Source organism: Macrobrachium rosenbergii, chromosome 10 (assembly GCF_040412425.1).
Source record: "Macrobrachium rosenbergii isolate ZJJX-2024 chromosome 10, ASM4041242v1, whole genome shotgun sequence".
Taxonomy (NCBI): domain Eukaryota; kingdom Metazoa; phylum Arthropoda; class Malacostraca; order Decapoda; family Palaemonidae; genus Macrobrachium; species Macrobrachium rosenbergii.
In genome coordinates, this window is record NC_089750.1 from 25,800,980 (window position 1) to 25,826,552 (window position 25,573).

A 25,573-nucleotide genomic window follows, 5' to 3' on the forward strand; every position below is an offset into this window, starting at 1 on the left:
ATTGGTTGAAAGACTTAATTGTCATCACCTCTTATTTAGACGAGTAATAATACTCGAAACTTTGAAATGGCAGTTAACAGCATAACCGATCAGGCTGAGCTGACCTGTGGTAACATAGGTGGGTCTTACCGACGTATTTATTCCCCTTGACTTTTCAGTCGAGTGTGGGATTTACCTGTCATTGCATGTAGCATTGTTCCCTATCTGAAGAACTGATCCTTTCACTGTTCTTGTTTAGTTGCAACAACTGCCCATTGTCACATCAGTAACCTTGCTCTTGCTTTCAGCTACGGCTGTCTTCAACGCGGATATCAAGTCATCTAATATTGTCGTATTTATAGCTTTCTTTGCGGCTTCATGAAATTGAACTTGCTGAAGGCAAAGAGATTTCCTCCATTTATCTGTCATATCCACTGACGACGTCTGTCTGGACATTGTTTTCCCAAGTTTCCTTGTTCACAAAGTCTACGTTAGTCTTCAATTTACCGCCTAAAAACGAAAATCTTTTATCAGATTTCCACTTTTTTCTTCTAATTGCCATGTTAGATGCCAACTTTTATCAACCATATCAATGACCATTTTCTAAATATGCATTAAATTCTAGGGAAGAGAGAGCAAGAGCCGGGGAACCAGAATAAAGGCTCTGTCCACAAATCTAATTCTAAAAGATAGCTTCTCAATCCAATTCCTTCCAAACAAACAAATTAAGCATTTAATGAAATCGTACCGACTGTAAGTTCCACATGAACTCAGACCACCAAAAAAGAAAGTGATACAAAGCACAAATGTTCCGACAGGTGTTACGCCTCAATGTCATCCGTGTACGGGGATTTAACTTCTCACCTATCACGTCCTCATTCCAGTCAGACTATCAAATTACGAACAAGGATCACTATCAGCATCATACAATATTACATTAACGGCAGCTCAAGGCAAGCTTTGATAAAATTAAATTTTGTTTATCTAAGATATATTACATTCCGGTTTCAAGTATTTAATGATTAATAATAATTTAATAATTAATAAAAAACTGATGGACCCTAGAATATGTAGATAAAAAAAACATAAAATCTTGGTTTGCATTATAAAACGTATTTATCACCTCCTCAGCAAGTTAAAATGATAATGGTGGTGTTATTACCATTACTCATACAACTTTATAGCATTCACTCCTACCTTTGAAGACAACGTTGGAAGCGATTCCAATTCGCGTCTTCGAAAAAAACATGTAAGTTTGTCTATACCATCCTTTAGATCTTTACCATCAGTAGAGAAGACATCAACAACATTATAAATCACTTTTCACACTCCGTTTTTATTGTTATGAGACTCAATTGCCCATAAGCTTTCATGGGTTGGTGACCACATATGCAACAGAAGTCGGATTTTAGAAGACATCATCGATATCATTGCAAGCAATGTCGTATCAATTACACTTCATAACATGTACTCCAATCAGTATATACTTTGCTATTTACCTGATCATATACTAATGTAGTACCAATTTAGATTACAAGTGATCAGTAGATGAATATCTTCATGGGAGTGGCCATTATCCTATTTCTATTGAATCCACTGTAAACGCTCCTTAGGAACTCCTCCGAGGTGGATGGATGAAAAGGTATACTGGCGGAAGTACAGTAAGCGAGTAAACCAGCAAGACCAGCAGTTCCCTGGTGTGGAAAGGCTTGCACAGCACCGAGGAAAATTACTGGAAAACGTTACTGTAGATACAAAACTAGTGTATCTCTAACAATACTGTTACATACACCGTGCTCTAGCCAAGAGGTATGTACGGTATTGTTAAAATGCCAAGGAGTCTCGAAAGTACAGCATGTTAACGTCATATAATATAAATTCTAAAACTCCGACACGATCAGTAGTGAAAAATGTACGCTAGCTAAGGGGAAATTCGTGCAATAACCATCTGAAAATAAATGATTGTTTAATAACTAGACCAAGCAACGTTGCAGAAGAACTAGGCGAGCACTTCTCTTCAGTTTCTATTACAAAAATTACTGTCCCGAGTTCCAGAGAATTCGTGAATGCCAAGCTAACAAGGAGACATAATGCCAAGTTCACTCTGAGGGAGGTCAGACATGCTCTCTGAAACTCCGATTCATCCAGAGAAGATTAAAATTCTTAAAGGATGTTGAAAAGTATCCTTGAAAAAGGCTACAGTTCATATTGAAAATGATTAATAAAATATGTGAAACTCGGATCCTACCATGGAGTTGGAAGTCAGCATTGGTTACACTGTAGAGGAAACCAAATGAAGGGGTCTTTCAGACTAATGTAGTGCTCGAAAAGTAATAACCTTTTTTATCATTATCAATTTGGTTCCCCCCCCCAACAAAAATCTGAGTACTTTGATTCACTGATGAAACTTACTAAACAAATCCAGCAGGGCTTTTCCTTGCAGTGTCAAATAACTGGGGGCCTTCTTTGACCTTTACAAGGGATATAACACTGGCATTGTTAAACAACTCCACAAAATGTGTATCAGAGAAGAAATTATCAAAATCACACAACCTTTTTTCACTTGAGAGGTGCTGCACATTAATGTAGTTTCTACAGGAAGGAGTCCAACAAAACAATGTATTTAGTGTCACTTGTTTTTCTGAAGCTACTAATAACATCATGGAGGCTGTATCTCCATCAGTTAAGAGGCTTTTTATTTTTTACACTGCTTATGACTCAATATCCATGGGTAGACATTTCCAAAAGTCTATCATTGTACTAGAGAAATTGGCTGAGGATAATGGATTTAAATTCTCAACATTTATAACATTTGTATTCAGTTTCACTAGACGCAGAAAAGTATAAGAGATTCCAACTCTTACTTGAAATTGCAATATTCTATCTTATGAAAAATGTGAAATTTTTAGGAATGACATTTGACAAAAAGTTAATTGGTCAAGTCATAACAACCAGTTGAAAGTGACTGTCGAAAAATCATTGAATACGGTACTTCAAGAGATATCAGATTTTAGCTGGGAGCTGGTAAAAAATCTTTACTCAGAATATAAAACTATGCAGGTCCAAACAGGGTTATGGCTTCCAGATATACTCATCGGTTTATAAATCCAACCTAAAAGACTTATGTACAGTCCACAACACAGGTCAGTCAATATACTCTGGGCTTTCAAAAAATTTGAAATTCTTTGTGTTGACTGTAGTGAACTTCCTTTAGAGCCTAGAAAAGATGACTTTGGGTTGCATTAGACTGTACATCCATAAAGCACCTCTGAGAATCCAACTTTCAACTTTCTAAACGATTGAAGTGAGACCGCCATCTATTCCACCATGAATGGTAACAGAAACCTAGCGTTACTCAAAGAATATAAAAGAAACAACAGTCAGCCAAGGGTGATCAAAGTCAATTTTCTACAGCATTATGCAAAGGATAACTGGAAGATAAATTTAGCTGACTTGTGTTTACGAATGAAGTATGAGGCAAAACTACGAGTTTGTGCATCAGTGTATATGGCAACGATGACAGTTATAATCCAAGCTTTGGATCTAGCTTGCCACTCGAACACCGAAGATTCTGTAATAGATTCAGATTCTGAGAGCGCAACAGAATCCATAGATAATTTTTGTAATTCAAAGCAACCTCATATTTCTAAGGCTCAGGAGTGTCTACCGTATATTTTGTAAGTAAAAAATCTGCACGCTTCTACTGGATCCCAACCTATGTTTGGATTTACAGAAGTGAAGAGATTGACAATGTGAAAAAATGTAGCTCACAACAGTGTACATCAAATAAATAGTTCCCTACTTGTACATGAATCGACCCATAAGGTCATACTTTTTAAAGAAATGGAAGGAGATGGGTTCCCCTCTCCTACCCATCAATAAGAAATATACATCCATAAGGAGCAACATAAGTTACAGGCTATGTTCCTCCCATCAAGACAGGAACGAAATTCTAAGCCTGTTGAGAATAGGACATACTCGGTTAACATCAGTACTTTTTGTGTTCCAGTGTATGCACACTGTGATAGTCCACTACCTATTGCGAAAATTCTGGTGCGCTGTTCTAGATATGACCATTAAGGAGGCAATAACATTTAGATGGTCGGAATATATCAGAAATATTAAATGACATCGTACCAGCAGATAACCTCACAGGTTATCTACGAGAAGTCTAAGCTTTTCATCGAAATCTATCTAATGATTCTATTTACTTATGCATTTCATACACTATTCATTCACTGATAGCGAAAATCATTTGATGTTTAAGGAAAATCGAAATGAAAAAATAGTACTTGGATTATGGGGTAAACTCATACTGTACTCCATCAATCAATTAAGAATAACTTAAACACTCTTACTAATTGACAAATATAAAGTGTACGTTAAAGTACCAGAGGAGCAAGTTAATTTTGATACCGTTGATGATAGCGAGGACAAAACTGATTACCTTACAGTAATGATAATATCTCGCGAAGCTAAATAACTGTCAAGTAATACATCCGCCTCTGAGCTGACCCCTCAAAAGGACGTCAATAATTCGTTAACCTGATGATAATCAAATATCCTCTATTAGAGGGCTGTACCGATATAATCTCTCTCTCTCTCTCTCTCTCTCTCTCTCTCTCTCTCTCTCTCTCTCTCTCTCTCTCTCTTATAAGGAGGGGTGAGGTACAGGTCTCATTAATTATTCTATCCTTATAAGATGAATAAGGAAATACTAAGATTAACACAATATAAACGATATGAAAAATGTATCAAGGAAAACTAATTAAAATCGTTCCCGTTATGATATATTAATTTTTGACAGTAACAGCAACCACTACTATAATAATAATAATAATAATAATAATAATAATAATAATAATAATAATAATAATAATAATAATAATAATAATAATAATAACAGTTCAAAGGAAAATCTTTCTCAACTGGACCTTTTCATTACTATAAGAGTCACTCAGCAAAGTCAAATGAAAAACAGTTTTGATTTACATCAGTAGAGTTTCACCTAATGTAATATCAATATTGAATACGGAAAATGGTGCTTCAGGACAGAGTTATCTAAAAAGATTAATCCCTACTTTCTGTCGCCAAAAACTAATCTTACTGTACAGAGGAAAATAACATTTTCCTTTTCTGAAGAAGATTAAATCTCTCTCTCTCTCTCTCTCTCTCTCTCTCTCTCTCTCTCTCTCTCTCTCTCTCTCTCTCTCTCTCCAATTAATGCTGACATTTTCGTCAGCAGGTGCATTACCCCTTAATGATCTAACTCACATTTTTACGGATATTATTTAACGGAATCAATAAAGCTAAACTCGTCCCTAATCAAAGGACCCTGCAAGGGACTCTGAAAATCCTGTTATGTTCGCCGACTCCCTTCCTTCCCTCGCCCTCGCCGCTCCCCCTTCCTCATACACCCGTGGCACCTCACTCTGTCTGTCCCTCATTTCATGATATGAACTTCCCAGGTAACAGATTGACGAAATTGATTCGCTCGACTTATTGAACGAAGGAAGTGCTTCAAGGGATTAAGCAATAACAGGAGGGGCCAGAGGAACCTTGAGAGAGAGAGAGAGAGAGAGAGAGAGAGAGAGAGAGAGAGAGAGAGAGAGAGAGAGAGAGAGAGAGAGAAGCGTCTCAATTAATTACCTCGTGTTTCTAATTTTTCTTCTATTCTCATGTGGTTCTCCAGCCTACGTAAAAAGGGTAACAATTTGTCGTAATATATTAGCTTTTTTTCTTAGAAGAGGGCAGCTCCAAAAGGCGTTGCTTTTCCAAGCAGTTTTAAGGCTTCCAGTGGTGGTCACCCATCTACCAAATAACCAAGTTCATCGTCGCTTAATTCGTCTGGCAAGATCAGCAGCATTGTTAATGTGATCTTACTTCAGTAGTAGTGATGACAATAACGATTTTATCCTGATGAATGGTTTACCTTTGAACCTGTTACTGAACCCCAAACTGAATCTAGACGAGGAAATTCTCTTAAACACTGAACAACTCTGTACTATGTTCCACAAGATAAGCCGTTCCACTGAAAGATAATGTATGCAAATTCCAAATTCCACTCGTACAGTCTGTGATTTTAAAAGGCTAGAGGGTGGCAAGTTCCGAAGGACAATCTAAAATGCTGAGTAATTATCTGCAGATTACACATCTCTATTTACTTGTGTAGGGTCAAGTTCGAAACCAACAAGCTTTTGTTAAGCCTTCAAAGAATTTAGTTCTCAATTTAGCAGCCTGAAATAACAAGTGTGTAAACCTTGATGTTGATTCTGCGGTCACTATACTTTAGGTCTACGAGTGAGTATTTTAAAAATATATGGCGTCAACAAGTGAGTTACTTCTTCATTTATTGTGCAGAGATTTGTGGATCCTGTTTAACCGATGCAGCGACGGTAAAGGTTTGAACATCCCCAGTGAGTTTTAACTCCTCTGGATAGAAACTTCCTCATAAAATTACAAATTCCAAAGTATGTATGAGATGTCAGTTCGGTCTGCGTTGTTGGCTTTACCAACTGCAGTTAGTCGTAAGTTCCAGTACACTCGGTTTTTAGATCGAGGGACGTCAGGTTTTTAAAAATTTAGAATCTTTCTCCATCAGTACTAAGGTTTTGGTCCCTTAAGGTGGTAATTCTTTCAATAAAATTCCATAGCCATCGATACAATATTATCCAGATATTCAAACGTCAGAGGTTGAGTTTGCAAATAGTGAGCTAGCAGATAGTAGGGGGAGTGGAATTATTGAACAGAGGTTTGCCAGGATGATGGGACACAATACAGCTATTGCATAAAACCATTTCAACGCCGGGACGTTCATAAGAACATGCTATTCCTTACACTTAGATTAAGAAGATAAAAGTGTAGTTAACCGCATAACAAGGAAAAAAATCGTTCACACACACTTTGTCTCGGAATCTGTATGGTTGAAAAATTCCTGCTCCCTAATTAGTGGACTGATAATCTTGAAAAACGCCTATATATACCGGGTGTTTCGAAATTAGAGCGTCCCCCTCCACAGAACAAATGCTATAGCCTCTCTCCAAGTACATTATTTCAAGTTTCTATTAAGCTATTTTTCATTTTACATTTCTTGTATTTTCAGACTGAGTGACGGAGTTAGATACAGCCATGGCTAAAGACTCGGATGGAAATCAGATGGATTCGAATCCAGGAAATCAGGATGGATTGATCCTTCATTTCACGTTCCTGGGCTAAATACATTAAAATAATGAATCCTTTGTTAAAAGAAACTGGAACAAAAATCCATATGACTGTCATCCCAAATGTTGAAATCTTGGAAGGCCTGAATTTGCAGGAGTGACAAAAATAGACCAAGAAAGTCTTTATTAACTCGCTTGAACTAATGGGATAAGAAAAAGTTATAGTTTTATCATTTAGCATTTCATGTTATCAGCAAGCCCAAAGATGCAACAGAGAGAAGGGATGGAGTTCACAGAAGAATTGGGATGAAATGACTTTCTCCATGTTGCCGCATCAAGCTCTTCATTTACAAAGAAGGAATAAAAAGACATCATTTAGGCTAACCTTGTGTTCATTTTTCGCAATGGTGAAAGAATTTTTCTCTGTTTCACTTGTTATGGATCATCAAAGAAAAGAAGTCATGGAATGGCGAATAAGAACGCTTAAGATTTTTAACGCGTTATTTAGAAACATTTTTTACATGAATTTCTTCAGAAACATATCGATTCAAGTGAATTTCATATATACATTCTGAAAACATTATCATCACACAGTGATGGTAAATAAAATAAACACAGCTTTTTGCGATTTGCTGAAATCATATCCTCAAGAATGTAATCACAAACTATCAATTTTAGTTTATAAAACTATACTGCTGGCTGACTGGCTTAACGTTCAGTTTGATGATATGCACAAATGAATATGGAATTCCGTGATTTGAATTTACAAGTTCTCACAGCTTTGTTGGTACAAATGCAGCTGAATTCAGCGACAAATTGGTGTGAAATTTAACATTAAAATTAATATCAACACGAAGGCCAAGGTTTACTAACCATATTCACGGTAATGTAAAATCCATTGTACTGAAAATGCTCTTATAACTATTGAATAGATAGTTTTATCTTCAGCCAAAATTTGACAATAAGAAAGATCACTACAAAGAAGGAAGAAAAGTAAAGCAATGGTGAAAGAAACGCCTAAAGCAACCAAATAAGCCAAGATTTTTAAGATATTAATTTTACATTTTGATTTAGCATTTTTAAGAGTATTAAATAACAACATAAAAAGAGACTGGTAACGTTCAGTTTGATGGTAAAATAATTTACAAAAAGCCTGGTCAATTCAGCGACTTTTAACTATTTTAACAGGTTTACAAGTAAAAAATATCGTAAAAATCTTCAGCCAAAATTTGACAATAGAAAGCACTCAGTAAGCGAACGCCTCCGGCAAAACCAACTAATTGTACAGAGTATAAGTGGTAAGGTAAAATAACCCCCCAAAAAAGCCTCAAACCAACTAATTGTACAGGTAATAGGGACTCCCAGATACTCGTTTCTTGGGGGTAATAAAGGAGGCAGCACTGTCTTATCCAAAATGAATAGGCTTTGACCCCAACTACAAGTGAACTTCCACCAAAAAATCTTCATGCATTTGCGAGTTGTCAAGTTTGGCTGGAGTCAGTATGCTTTGGGCATTTTAGATAATAAATATTCCCATATACTGAGGATAAGTCTCTCTACAAATCAGTAAGTTCCCAACTTTTACAACTATCATACTGAAAAATAGCAAGCTTAACTGGCTAGAGGGAGCAGCTTGCAATTCTGGGATCTCCACAAATTTTAAATCCTACAGGACACCTGCAGGATGCTAGTTTTCCAAAATTTCTGCTTACTTTCAGGGGCGTCATTTAGGGGGTGCTGGGGGTAGCAACTTCCCCCGCAAGACTCAAGTTGCCTCCCCCCAGCCTCAACTTGCCCCCCCTCACACCCCCAAGACCCAAGAAGTAACAGCAGCGGGTTTTCCATTATTCCTGCCGAAATTCAAATGTGTCACCACATTAAGTTATATCTATCTATCTATCTATCTATCTATCTATCTATCTATCTATCTATCTATCTATCTATCTATCTGTCTATCTATCTATCTGTTTATCTATCCATCTGTCTGTCTGTCTGTCTGTCTGTCTGTCTGTCTGTCTGTCTGTCTATATTTCTCTATGACACAATGTTTGTTTGTCTGCCGATTTTGCTGAAATACCTTGCTCATGTGGCTTCAAAAAGCACATAAAATAGCTCAAAATAAAAAAAAACCAGTTGGTTAGGCTCGCTTCGCTCGCCAAACCATCTTTGCCTCCCCCAACAAAAATCTGAAATGACGCCCCTGCTTACTTTGATTCTCAAATTATCCAATTTAAACGAATACTGTGCGGATCTAGAGGCTTTGCATTAGTAATACTACATACTGATCATTATGTCTAGGTTCAGCTTTATTCTGTATTTATTATTTAGCTTTTAATTTAGCAAGTTAAAAATGTTATGATAAACAAGTATTAATTAATAATATACTTCCATTTACAAGTATGAAAACGGCAGGTCTGCAGACCTTTAAAAATTTATAATTTCTTAAAATTCCTTTGGGTTGCTGTTTGGGTAATTGGATGAGAACGCTATTTCAAGTATAAAAGGTTTAATATTCACTGTTACCTATGTATAGTGTCTGAGTATTTCAATTCTCTATTATTGATGTAGTCACCTGGCATATTCCTTTTTCAATCCATAGTGTTATGGGAAATAAACGAATATTATTAATCAAGTTATTTTGATAAAAGAGGTGGGTAACGACAGTATGGCAGTGTATTTACGATATTTTCAGCAACTATCCATCATTAACCATAATTTCCGTATTTGTAATAATGTATTTTTTCAAAGTACGGTAACAAAAAGATGCTCCTTCAACTAAAGTTTCCCAAACGTGTCCCAAAATCACAAGGAGGTTCGCAAGAGCCAATCTTCAGCACTAACTCCTCAACGCACCATTTCTCTTTTAATATGCCTACTGCATTCATAACTTGGACTAAGTTGAAGATTGAATTCAGCAAAAACAAGTAAAAATTGCTCGAAGAAATCGAGTTTTTTGTACAGCGTACAATGGTATACAAAACTCTTAGCCACGGCCTGTGAAACTCTCAACCACGGCCCATGAAACTTTCAGCCATGGCCCGGTGGTGGCCTGTGTTGTTGGCACCTTCAGCGGTGCCAGACGCACGATCATGGCTAACTTTAACCTTATATAAAATAACAACTTCTGAGGCCAGAGGGCTGCAATTGATGATTGGAGGGTCAATGATCAACATACCAATTTGTAGCCCTCTAGCCTCAGTAGTTTTTAAGATCTGAGGGCGGACAGAAAAAGTGCGGACGGACAGACAAATAGCCAACTCAATAGTTTGCTTTTACAGAAAATTAAAACGGTTTGAACGGTTTTTCCAGTCGTCTGGAAAGGATCACGTTTATTTCTGCAACAACAAGACAAGTCCCTCTCAAACAGTTTTACAATGACACCAGAAACCAGTTCCCATTCAAGTTCTTGTTCCAAACGTGTTTTAAATTTTCTTCTCGTCGTGTGTATAAGCTGAAATTTTCCCTTTCGAAAGTATGACTAACATTTTCCGGCATCTTTGTAATGAGGACTGAAGTAACAGTCGTTCATGTGTTTGGCGTCAAAAAGGTTAAAAATGACCTCATGGTATTACATATATCATTTTCATTACAAGGCTAGTTTCAGATAATCACAATAAATAGTAATGGTTCAACAATTTCAAGTGGAATATTTTTCTTTCACTTGTAGATGCTACACGATTGGTTGATTTCTTAATGGAAGAAGCTTTGTGGGCGTATGAAACTGATGATATATATATATATATATATATATATATATATATATATATATATATATATATATATATATATATATAATATATATATATATATATGTATGTATATATGTATAACTGAATCATATAAAATATGGAACGAGATGAATATATATGCTAACTAAAGGACTGTAAATCGAAAGGCCTTGTATGTATTGTTTATCTTTCCTTCTGATTTTGTCTTTAAATATAACGAGATGAATATATATATAACTAAAGGACTGTAAATATATATATATTATATATATATCCATTGTTCATATTTCCTTATATGTATTTTGTATATATTATATATATATATATATATATATATATATATATATATATATATATATATATATATATATATATATATATATATATATATAGTGCAGGTATGGTTAGCTGAGATAACAGTTCCTTACCTTATTGCAAGTAATGTAAAATGCCAGGTGAAACCACTTGCAACTATCCTCAGAATATTAACCTTCAGATACACAAGAGACTGAAACTTACCTGGGGTAGCTTGGGTCTTCTCGAACTTGAAGCTTGGCCTTTTAATGAGGGCAGGCGAGACGGGCAGGTATGACCTGAGATGACCATTCGACTTCGTCATGCCGAAGTTGCCGGGCTTGGCCGTGGTGATGTTGTTGTTGTTGTTGATGGTTGATGAGTTGTCGACCAAGGAGTCGATACTGGCGGCTCTTCTCAAGGGCGGGGCACCGTTCTTGCTGTGGGGGTTCACGTAGCAGGGGCAGGGCAGAGGAGGAAGAGCAATGGAAAGGTCATTATACACTGGCAATGACAAAGCATTAAAGGCTGATACTTTTTAATTGTCCTTGCCTATAATCTGAGTCTTAAATTGAAAAATTGTTGAAAAACAGGCAACACTGATTACACCCTTACTTATTTTCTAATTATTCCTTAAAATTTTGTCCACCTGATTGATTTATATCCCTGTTTGCCTAGTTTAGTGGCTGAATGATGTCAACTTCTTTACATAACCTGAAATGTTAGTTTCTCTTATCTATCTTTACCTGGTATTAAGCACTATGAAAAATCATACAATATTTCTGTTACAGAACGAAAATCTTGGAGTGAGTTTTTTTCTTCCTCAATTAACATGACAGTGCAACTAAAACCTTAAGATGGCAATAGGAAACCCCATGAAACGGAAATACAACAAGGACTTTTGAAAAGTAAGGAAATGCTAAAAGTAATTTCGAAAGCATAATTAACACTCACATAGGCCTGACACGCAACTGCATATTTCACTTAAATTCGTCAATTTCTAAAAGGCCAGTACCTCTCAAGATAACGAAGTATCTGTTCAGTTGCTTGAAAGTAAATGGTAAACAAAACTATGGATACACTATAGAATATTTATAGAAATGAAAAAAAAAAAAAATCCGAGGGATTTGAAGGCCAAAGGTATATATAATATATACTGTAGTAAACTATTGGGGAGTATACATGTTTGCAATTAAGACGAAGACGATTGTTTAAGAAGTATTAGGGAACACACAATACTCGGGGAATAATCGACACAACATCTGACGAGGGAATACGAAGGGCAAATAGCGAACCTGAGCTTATTTACAGACTAACTAAATCCTAAAATGAAAATAACACGAAGGCCTAACCATTTGAGAAATAGATCGAATTAAAAGTCATTGTCTACTTTCTGTCATAAAATAAGTATAGTTCAAATATCAACTCCAAACTAGAAAAAAGGTTATGCAAAAATATAATCATAAAAATATTACAGACAAAATGTTAATGGAAAAAACAATCTATTGCAATGGTGGATAAAATACATCCACATTTCAAGCGCAAAAATGGTGGTGAAAATTGACAAAAGTGCATATTAAAAGTACCCAAGTTGAAGGTCAATCAAAACCCACAGAAAAAAAAAAAAATAGAAATGTGATTGATAAAGTAATAGAAAGCAGTAAAATACAAAATAGAGATGTATCTGAAAAGACTGTAAAAATCTTAAAACTAAAAAAGCAAGAGTAGATAAAAACGGACCCACCAAAGAAGAACTATTTGTACTTCTTCGGTTATATTTTTAAATTATACGAAAAATAAACAAAAGACATTCTAACAACAGTCAGACAAAATGTATTTTATTTACGGTTAAGATGAAGGGAACATCAAACATATATTTAAGAAAAAACACTGCAGAAAGCCCCATAAATTTTAATACACATATATAAAAAATGACAATAAAAGTTTAATACATTTTTGATTACCAGAAAAAGACTTACTTCCAACACTTAGGATCTAAAATATTACGAAAGTTTAGGGGCAACATTAAACAAGATATCAACAATTCACACAAATATTACACTTATGATTATTTTATAACATGCAACACAAAACCAAGTTCAGGAGTGTATGCAATGCAATTCCGTCATGAACACTGATTTATCACATGTTAAACCTAACAATCGTCGCCAAATTTCATGGTATAAAAATGTGCCTACACTCCCGAAATTCAATTTTAAGACAAATGCAGACATCAAGTGTATAAAAAACAAGTCCGTGAAAAGTTGGGAACTATAATATTTTGGGAAAAAGCATTCCTTACAGACATCACAAGAAGAATATTGCAACTCACAGAAAATCTTACCGTTTACCATCATTTGTCAAGTTGACATAGAAAATGAGATCAAAGAAAACGGAAAAAATATATCATTGGGTAACTGGGATAGAATTTTACGGCTCTCGCCTGGTGCAATTTTGCACGATCCTCCATTTTGTTTACTTCACCTTTTTATTTCTTATGAACTTGTACATCAGTAGATTGTCTGACTCATTCATTTATAAACTAAAAAAAAAAATGGCAGTAATTAAAAATAAAACTTGTCCCGAGTTTTTGTAAACAGATTTTTGCTAAGAAACTGATAAAAAAAAATTGGAATGCACGCCGCATAATATTGATTTGAAATTGTCTTTTTTTTATATAACAATTGCAGTCTTATATCTATTTCAAAAAAGGGGAAACAGTGCGGATAGACTAATAACAAGTAAACAATGACGAATTTCGATCTCTGAAATTCACTGTCCTCAGCGATCATTATTACTATATAAAAGTAAAATAAACGATGTCTAAAAACTGCAGGACGATAATATAGCTTCTGCTATCTGATAATTAATAAACATAGATATCTATTAAAATCGAAGAATTTAACAAAAAAAAAAGCTAAGAAAATAAACTTTACTGTATATCAAAATCCGAATCCGTCTACTCTCCTGGAAAATCTCAAGTTAATTATTTAAACAATGTTTTGATGCTCTTATCATCGCAGATAACATGACATTTAGCAACATATAAACAAAACACACTCGAATACGAGGAACGATCTTTTGACTGACGGTCCTTCCCGATCTATTGTCTAAATAACACAGCTGTCTGTTTTGTCATTTTCTGACAAGACAACACACAACAGCCTAGTAATAGGGATCCAAAAACAACAATCGACAGAATAAAGCAACTGTTACAGTACTGCTTTTTGGCGTAAGAGAGAGCCTTACAAAAACTTTTCCTTCATAGGAAAACAGAGCTCTCTGATGTCTGAGAGGATAAAGAGAAACTTATCGTAAAGCTTCAAGGGGAACATAAAGTACCCTTACTTTGACATCGGGGAAAACCATACGCTTTTCTGTTCTTTACTTCTATATTTTGTCTTTCGATAATCAAGATGGTACACGCAACACGCCTTAATGTGGAAAAACACTAAGCCTGTCTTTTTTTAAATTTTGAGAAAAGGTAATTGTGATGTAAAAGAAAAAAAAAAAAGAAAATATGCAAGATGTAAACTTGTCGCAACAGTAAGGCTCTAAACCTGATGGGTAGTCTGTATTAGTGTGACTATTCTCTTTTGATACCTGAAGTTGTACGATTTCTAGTGTTCTGTGTATAACTCTTGACTGATAACAGGGACTATATAAATAGTTATGCATTCTCTTAATTTAGATGTCCTATTTCTATGAGAACGACACTAGTTGTCACTGTTTCCATTATTCGAAGCATCTGGAACGAAGATTCTCTAGCTAAGGAGTCGACTCCAGTGAAGAGAATATACGCAGAATACCGGGTATCGAGAGATTAAAAGATTTCAGAGGATGTGCATATTCTTGGGTAATGTGGCAGTTGTAAAACAAAAATCGGAGCGCTTTACATTAACTTATACAGACACAAGTTTTTTTTTTCTGAAAAACAACATATCCATTTTTTCATAATTCATTAAGTCTTGTTGAATAAGTATTAACGGGTGTACAAGAAATCACCGTTGACAATAAAATAACTACGCTTATTATTTCCTTGTATCTACATGAGATCGTTCCCAGCTTGCGAAATGAAGTCTGATAACTAATCCTCCTCTTGGCCTTTAATTTATGATCATGGTGACTATACAACTGTACGTCCTTATCTCGACAACACCGCTGATTTTCAGTGTTATCATTTCTATCTATCTCTTCATCCCTAAGAATATATATGTAATATGGATAACTATTTCCCTAAGATAACAAGAGGTTCCATCATCTCTGTCTGACATATTCCTGTACACGCAGGTTCTGTAAATGCGCCGTGGCACAGTGCTTTATCTCTTCTAGGAAATGCCTGCTTATTTTGACTGGTGGAAAATATGTCATCATCTCTTTCGAGTTGATAATTCTTCAACAATCCAGCTTCAAAGAACACGAAAACTCATTTTAAAATCTCTCTCACTCAGAGTCTTCATTCTTCTAACTTTCTTTAATGTTTTATTATTTATTTGTTTTATTTCATCGTTTCCAACGTTAGCCGGCAGTTAGGCATAATGCTAGCTAGGTTAGTGCTAACCCAGAAAATAGCACAAATATTTGCGTCTGCGAATACGCTTATATTTTCCTTTGGAATACCCGTGAATAAGGAAGGTACTGTATGTGGATAAAGTATGAGATTTTCCAATATACAGCAGCAAGCGAATAATCACTATATATTCTGGAATTCAAAGTGTCTATTATTACCGAACTTTTAATGAAACTTGAAAAGAGCAGTAATCTTGTTGGAACACAATTGCGTATACGATCACGTCATACTTAATATTTTTCCCACTTATGTTTTTCTCTGGAAATAATTACGAGATGTTGAAAACCATGAATTTTCACCGAGGTAAAGAGCGGTTCGGTGGTTTACATAAAATGTTCAAGGGCATTAGAACTAATGCAATCACAAGTTTCATATTCCCATAGTGAGCCATAGATAAGGCCTCACGCTGGTTACTTGTTTGCACTGTTAACACAACCATAATTTGTGCATACTGTAAAAAGTTTGTAAAATATATCAGCTTTTCATATCTCACATAACTCCTTGAAGTTGTTTCATAATGAGCTTCCAATTGAATTGACTCATTTTTGTTCTTTTTTGTTATTACCAGAACTATTCCAGTCATAGTGCTATTGGGCCGAAAGGAAGACGCCTTCTTTAAATAAGCAGACCTTTCCCACGTGTTATTTTGTGGAGATTATCAACCAGTGTTCTGCCTGATCTCGAGATTGCTACGTTTGTTCTACCGCTAATCTATGGAATTATGGGTAGTGTTGTTTTGTTTAAGGCCCATAACTTTTATTTTTATTTTTTTTTTGCAAGCGGAGGGTATATTGCAACTGCATGGCTGAGCCCCGTTTCTCCCTTCTCAATTCTTATTTTGTCTTTTCGAAGCTAAGTGACCAAGCCGATCTTTTTCACAGCACAAGAGCAATGCCACAATTTGTTCTCCGTGATTTATTTTCCTCTCTTTACAAGAACAGATTCGAGATTATTCTACAGTGACGGTCAATCCTATTCCCACATGAAATAATGAAACAGAGGTCTTTGGCATATACACATTCTTCTTCAACTGAATTCCCTTCGCAAAGATGATTCGATGGTGTGATGCTTAATTTTTGTCAAGAAAGCAAATAAGATAATTGCTGCTATCTAGCAAGAAAGAAGGCCTGTCTATATTAACGGATGATGTGCAATTTTGAAAGATAAGAAATAAAAACAATTATTATTTGTAATCAAAGCTTTCTTTTTTTAACTATAATAATTCCATTTTATTCAACTTGATATACATTACATCTAAATAGGTTCATTCATCTGAGCTGAGGCTTATCAAATTACAGGGCATCAGGTAAATGTTTGTCAAAGCCTAGTGGAACTTACTTCTTTAATTCTTTGGATTCATAAGCACACAGTTACGACTTTGAGAGATTTCTAAATCACATTTATAAAATAAACAGCCTTCAAAGGCACAATGACGAAAACCAACAATTTAGAAAGGGTCTCATTTCAAGTTCATCCATAAGTAAGAATCTTAGGCTCTAGTCTGGTTGGTTGTGTGTCTTGCAAGAGACTAAAATATTTCCTGAAACTAATCCAATAAAACTTAAATTTCAAGATGGAAAAACCAAAATATGGTATTAAAAACCGGACATACAGAAATTTACCCTGTACAGTATCTGATGCCTATATTAACTGTTCACATTTTTCCGCTTCGGTGAAGCATGTTAAATTCCACAGCATTACTCTGTTTACAAAAATGCTGAACTCATATTTTTTTCTCCTCGACAAGACGTGGTTAAGTTCAGCCCGCTTAATCAGGACGGTCACCAAAAGGTAGTTTTGCAATAATCATTTATGTTAGTAGAGTTGTCATTCATCATCCGTCATATAATTCTTATATATATATATATATATATATATATATATATATATATATATATATATATATATATATATATATATATATATATATACATACACACACTTTAAAAAAAGGATTTTCATCCATGTTGAAGTTTAATTGCATTCATTAAAAAATCTGGTACTGACATAGTGAATCACATGCCTCATAGCGTATACGCGCTCACTTTTGGGATGGTCATAAAATAAACGACAAATATGTTCCCCTAATTTCAAGAATATCAAACTCCGCCTCACCATCTCTCTCTCTCTCTCTCTCTCTCTCTCTCTCTCTCTCTCTCTCTCTCTCTCTCTCTCTCTCGTTTTACCAAGTCGAACACTATTCATTCGTTGATAATTATGTTCCCCAACTTTTCATACATCATCAAAAAAGTACCGCATTATTTACCGCTCTCCCCATCTCTTTTACATACACACTCACACAAGCACACAAACACGTACAAACGCATCCATCTCTGGGAAAGAAATAAACTCTAAATGAACAACTGCATTACTAAAACATCGGATAACCAAAGAGAAAGGAAATATAGATACCAGATATTTTGAAAAGAACCAAATATTTGGATTTTGGTTCTTTATGATACGAGACCTCAGACTAACTCTCTCTCTCTCTCTCTCTCTCTCTCTCTCTCTCTCTCTCTCTCTCTCTCTCTCTCTCTCTCGGAAGATACACTGGCTTGCAGGAAGAGTACAGAATTTACTATCGGTTTCCTATATTACTGACGTTGCTTCGTTGCGTGGGCAAGCCTTGGAACTCAGGTAACCGGATCATATATTTCGTAAAAATCATTAACAAAAGTAAGAAGAAATCTGAATTTCTGAAGAATTTTAAGAACCAAGGAAGAAGAAGAAGAAGAAGAAGAAGAAGAAGAAGAAGAAGAAGAAGAAGAAGAGAGAGAACAAAAAGGAAAAATTTACAAAATTCATAAACCCAAAAATACAATAATGATTCGGTTATGAAGCAATGGGTAATGCGGTTACCAAGACCAAAAACAATGCGCAAGAAGTCAGACCAGACAGACAGACAGACAGACGGCCTCGGTGCAAAAAGAAGGGCAAAAAGTGTGGCTCTGATAAAGAGGAAAAGACATGCGGGCTGTGTTCAGTAACAAAGGAAATCACGAATTTTGAATCATCATGCTTTAATGACTTGAATAAGGATAATAATAATCAAATAATAATAATTACTTTATGAAAAAATCTTACTGATCACAGCAAATGACTCACGATGGACAAGGTAACCCCCCTTCCTCCCGACAAAAATATTATCCATTAGATGAATGAGCAGAAGAGGGAAAACCCAAGAAGAGTTAAACGAAGAAATTACAAACGGAAAAAGTAAACAAGGCAAAAAGTCTTCGAAATACTACGGGCTCGAAATAACAAGGATGTACACAACTAACAACCAAGATGTCATTAAAGTAATCCTTAAGAGGGACAAATTATATATATAGATATATATATATATATATATATATATATATATATACATATATATATATATATATATATATATATATATATATATATATATATATATATATATATATATATATATATATATATATATTATTGTGCCAGCCACGTGATTACAATATATACACATATTATATATATATATATATATATATATATATATATATATATATATATATATATATATATATATATATATATAAATATAATTTCAGAGATGCTGAGGAAAGACATCAGGGTTTTAGAGGTCCCTCCAGGCCCAGACATTTCCATATTCAAATGAGCTTGACCTGGATAAGTTTACCACAGCTGGCGCTTATATAGGAATAATTGTGCCTGTTTAAAGAAATTACCATAAAGCATCATAAACTACTCTTGACAAAGAAGACAGTAACTTATCGACCGGCAAAAGTCTTTTTCCTTAAGGTTACTTAATGATCTTGGTTAACGACTACAGGAAAAGGGTATTCAAACTACGAAAATAAGAAAAAAAAAATAAATAGAACAGGACTGGACAAGGTATGAGCAGGAAAAGAACGACATATATATATATATATATATATATATATATATATATACATGTAAATATGTATATTATATATATATATATTTATATATATTCGCATGCATGTATAGTGCATATAAGTATGTATGCAAAATACATGTACATTATACATATGTACATAGCATATGTAATATGTATGCAAAATACATGTATATTATATATATATATATATATATACTATATATATATATATATATATATATATATATATATATATATATATATATATATGTCAATGAGAAGGCAATGACTCTTTCCTGAATATTCTTAGCGAAGTCTCCTGCATTGAGGGTCGATGAAACCGCAGTCGCATGGATCGTCTGCCAGGGCGAATTAACCAAGCACAAATTAATACTTAGACACCAAACATAACGCGCGCATACACGCACACACAAGCACAAACTCCCTGGCACACACATACACATTTACAACGATATACACACATGCACACAGACGTCCATGTCAGCAGGGTTACACAGCTTGGGGTCGTTATGACATCACCTGCGAGATGCTGTTGGGCCGCTTTTCTCTTCAGTAACATAAGGACACATTGTGGAGGGACTTTTCAACACAGAAGACATGGGTCTTCAATATATGGTCTCTAATTCGTATAAATGGTATAACTAAAACAAAGCTACATGTTACCCTGAACATTATAAAATCAAAGAAACAAAGAACCATTATATACATATATATATATATATATATATATATATATATATATATATATATATATATATATATATATATATATATATATATATATATATATATATATGTATATATTGACCATTAAACAACATTCAGGGCGATATTTCACGTACACATAAAATGTTTATCTAGAATTAGATATGTAGCAAATATGATCATTTAGGTATTCAGTAATGTTTAAAGCTGCAACGTATTCGTGAATTAAATTTATGAAACAACAATTAGTTAGCACGGAAACACTTGTCAACATCGGGAAAGCTAGCTATTGAAAAAATTAAATTTTACAAATGCAGGTCTCCATTAGTCTATCCATAATCGGCATACAACACTGAGATTAAAAATGAAAAAAAAAAACAACAAATGTAATTATATAAAAATAACCTCATCCCAAAGAAATATGAATATATACATAAAAATATCATCGTCTAAAAATACCTAAATGAAGACATCACTCCTAAATGAAATAGTTTTAATTACTAAAGTGATTTTGACATGTAACTGCAGTATGAAAAATTGGACAATAATATCCTGATAATTCGATCGACAGTTTATCAAATAAAAAAAAATGTCACCATCTATTTTTCCAACATCAATCCGCAAAAATATTCATAATTCTTAGCAAGGTATTATTGCTTAAACTAGCCAGATACAATGTTGGATTAGGTGTTTCACCTAATCCAACGCCATTAAACGCAAACAGTCGTATATTTAGCAGTTTTATATAAACTTTGTAGTTATATATATATATATATATATATATATATATATATATATATATATATATATATATATTAAAACTGATACTAGGCTTGTTATAAATCATTGTATTAATAAATTGACGTAACATGTGAAAATTAACGTACAATATAAAACCGACTGACTAAACACACAAATTTAAATTTGTTGTATATCAATAAACTCACAGACAAAATAAAGGCTCAACAAAATCAATCATTCCAATTTTTAGTATCCCTCGTATTTCTCACTTCCTTTACTTGACAAATTATCCCGATAACCATCTTACTTGCATGACGTAGCCTTCCATTCATCTTAACTTGTCATATTTCACTGATGTCCTGTTTTAGACACTACATCGCCGAACTTCTGTCTAAAATTATTTCTAAAACTTGAAATATCAGTACGCAACAAAAGGCAATTTTTAAAATCAGTTTTCTCTCTTCTCTCTCGCTCTCTCTCTCTCTCTCTTAATAATCATTTTATGGTCTCCTATAAGATCAGTTGCGCAACTGACAATAGTTAAAAATTTCTACTTCGGCGTTATATGTGCTTTGGTGAGTTTGGTTCCTTTTTGCATTCAGCAACAAGAAATTATTCTAGTTTTTTTTTTTTAATAAGTCGATCGCTCTTTGCTGAAAGGCTAACTCAGTATAAATTCAAAAATGAAAAGAGAGAGAAGTGTTATTTTGTAAATGAGTTTTTAATCCAGGAAAGCCTTCCCTGAGGCTTATGTTCAAATTAACGAAGAGCGCCAACACCCAAACAGAAAAACGAATAAAAGATAAGAAAGAACACTTCAGTTTTAAGATGAATTAAATTCAAGATTAATTTTTCTAGCAACTATGGAAATGGAAGTTTATGAATGAAAAGTAGTTATTTTCATCCTCTAGAGCATTGCAGCATGCGGATAATAATTGTCTTTTAAGTAAAAAACTTAAAGCACACACAAAAAGTTTTTGTTATTCAAAATTAAATAACTGTTTTATGAGGGACCACTGAACATCTTGGCTGCAAAAAATGTGAAATAAAATGAGTATAAACACATCACGACAAGACATTCATCACACCAACTATCCACCAAACAGTTTCATAACAATTGATTAAAAGGCAGACAGCGAATTAATTAAGCCTTCATGTTGTTATGGTCCAGTGGCAGACAACATTGAAAAATTATGAGGGCTTGAAAATCATGTTGAAAGAAAACATCTGTATCAATCTGCTATGGAGTTTGAAAAGAAATGACATACGTAGCCATAACAATTGATTGCGATGACTGAACGACTCCAAATGAGCTGCCAAAATGAGCACAATTCCAGATACATCCGCTTTCATCCAGCGTTTAATCCTGGATTATTTATGAAAATAGAAAAAGGGGAAAATACGGTTCATGAAATATGGAAATGCTAATAACAACAGCAGCCCTTTGTTGGAGTGTGGTCAGAAATCCCATATCATCATCATATCCATAATCATAATCATAATTACAATCCATAACACTGGGTGTTTAAAAAAAACTGTCGGTTCACCACAAGAAACAACATGGTTCACAAACATACACACACACGCACACACTCTATGGTGAAACATACCCCTTGCGAGCTCTGAATCGTCTTCGATTAAACAAAATAAAGGAGGGAGAAAACGACATTAATAATGAACATTGATTAGATCCCAGATCTCCATCAGGCAATTTTTCTTTGTTATCTAAAGGGGATGGACAAGGTGAGTTGGGGTTCAATTCAAAATACTAAATACGTTTCACTTTTCCAAAATAACAATAACAATGGTGATGATGGCAATCATAACAATCATAATGATGGTCATACTAAAAAATGGGGATTGGGAACGACATTTTGGTTTAAAAAGAAAAAAAAATAAGGGGGGTTTTAAAGACAGTTCCGAAGAAGTACTAACTAATGAATGGCATATCGATTTAATATAATATGGATAAAAGCTTAATCAAGATTACAATAATAACAGTTTTAATTATACAGGTTATAATAAAGGAAGTGCCTCTGTAAAATGTGAAACTTTGAGATGTGTGTGCTCATAAACGATGCCAGAAAAGTGCAGTGATGTGGTGTGATCAAAACGTGAAAAAATCTTGTAAGTGAGCGGTGTATTCTTTATCAGAGTGGTGCCAATAGTCAATCTAAAGCTACTATCACCAGAGGGTTCATTTAACGTGTATGAGCACTAAGACTATCAGAGTGGTGGACCAGGGCTTGTATGTGTTTGTCAAAGGAGCTGTAGGGTCAAGAGGAAGGGAGCACAGTTTTTTTTCAGTGCCCACGCGACCTCTTACAACGTACCTTTCCAAGGAATGGGTCCGCCTCCTGAAGGAGTCTTCGGCACTGCGAGAGGTGTCCTTCACCAGCAATCTGGCGATCCTGCCAAGACCTCCAGAAGTGGCAGCTACGGCCCCGGGGACTTTTAGTCCCCCGGGGGATCCACTTGTTGGAGATAGTCCCAACAGGTCCCCATCTCCACAAGACAGCCTGCTGGTGCTGCTTCGTTCACTTCCGCTTCCACCATTATCTGCAACAAAAAGAACAACAGTTAAGCTCCAAGTAATATACGAAAATGAAAAAGAAATCAAAATACCCCATAGTAAATGGCTATCGTTTTTACCATAATGGGCATATCGTTTTTACCATAATGGGCATCCAGTTGAGAAAATATTTATACTAGAATGGCCGGAAGTGGGTACAAAAAAAGGCAAAGGGTTCTGACATTTTTCCAATGTGCGTACCTTCTTTGCACTTTGTAACCTCTCCCTATCCACTCAGCGAGGAGACTATTTCATGCCATTCTGGACTTTAAAATCATCAAATTATATCGCATGTAGGAAGATATAAAGCAAATAAAAAAAATATAGTGAGACCGAAAACTAATGTTTAGGTGGCATCATAACTTTTGCAAAAGACCAAAAACAATATTCTTAAGATTCATTATGCCAAATTATGACATTCCATTAGTGCCATATCAAATGACATTTAGCCCCGTGTGTCTGGAAATGATTATAAATGATACAGTCATGTGGTGCCTTCACGCAGTACAGCATCGGAAAAGTGCATTCTATCAAATTTTAATCAGAAGAGCCTTTTAAGACTAAATTTGACAACTTCACAACCCTAAATTCATTCAGTAGACTGTATCTGTTTCTGACATTTTAATTATTACCCAGAAGTTTTTGATTAATTTTTATTGTTTTATTCAGGTTTGAAACATCAAATACTTCACAGGTTTAGTACTAAAAGAAAGCTAACTGTTTTTTCACAAAGATAGAAGTACTCGCTAATTAAGTAAAAATATTTTTCACAAAATACTTGCGTACGTACACGATACTTTTACAAAAAAGTGTACATCATCATCATCTTGAAAAATTATCATATATATTTCAGCATGTCTTCTGGTTCCTCTTTTACAGAAACATACTTATAAAAAACTAAGCAGGGAATCTGTTTTTGTTTACCGACGCCATAATCCTGAACAGTTTTCATTTAATATCGTTATCATTAAACACTGCTTTCAGTTTTGCTAATGCACCATCAGTGACATTAATATCGGTGCTTTGTTTGTTTATTATCGGTACAGACAACCAAATCAGAGTAAACGGCTCTGCAAATGGTTCCTCTTCCGTGGGCTGACTGCTGCACATTAATTACATGCAGATATACGTACATTACAAACCATTGCTGATACAAGTGCAAACACTGCAGTCTGGGCGAATGTTTACATATATAAGGAGAGCAGATGATCCACTAACAGTACTGTCATCAAGGATCCATCCGCAAAATGTAAAATTTGGAAATGGGGCATTTCCGATGCCTGTCAGGTAATTAACACAAGTTGTACGTATTTATCAGGTAGCTACATATTAGACTATCTTCTGCTGTTTGTGTCATCAGAACATACAAGTAAATGGTATGTGATCTACAGTTTCAACAATTCAACTGAAATGTCCATGAGTGCTTAAGTTTACTTAAAACTTCCTACGTTTGTTTTAGTTATTCTTTTTCCTCTCCAATCTATCCAGAGTTGTGTAAGTGCTTAAAGTGCCATAACAATACAAGACATACGAACTAGGCACCACTACACAAACACTGATGCTAAGAAAAAAATTGTCGTTTCTTAGAACCAAAAATAATACATCTGTATCTTCTTTGGTGGAGCTAATGCACTGCGCCTAACTTTTACAGCCCCGCAAGTGAAAAACATAATCCATGATGATTTTGAACAAGCTTGCTCATAGGTGAAATCCATAAGCTTGTTCTGAGTCTTCCTCCTTTGGAAACTAATGAAGGTTGCTTAGTTTGATGGACGACAAACAATTACCTCTATTGTTGGGTATTGTGAAGAGGTACAATGCTCTTTGGCTGGATGACTGAATCAGCTCTGTTAACTGTTGATGCATAGTCTGTGAATGTCATTCCCTTACATGCATGAAAACATCAAACTGCTTTTCTCCTGG

General features: G+C 34.7%; 1 protein-coding gene across 16 annotated transcripts in view; it reads right to left on the reverse strand.

The window, feature by feature from the left end:
• The window catches only part of wake (wide awake), a 1,231,097-nt gene that overhangs the window by 121,320 nt on the left and 1,084,204 nt on the right, over positions 1-25,573 (reverse strand). For all 16 annotated transcript variants that reach the window (XM_067110041.1, XM_067110037.1, XM_067110036.1 and 13 more), the window contains 2 exons: positions 23,412-23,637; positions 11,387-11,601 (listed from right to left, as the gene is read on the reverse strand). In XM_067110041.1, coding sequence (XP_066966142.1) covers positions 11,387-11,601; positions 23,412-23,637 — 441 coding nt within the window. The remainder of the gene's footprint in view (positions 1-11,386; positions 11,602-23,411; positions 23,638-25,573) is intronic.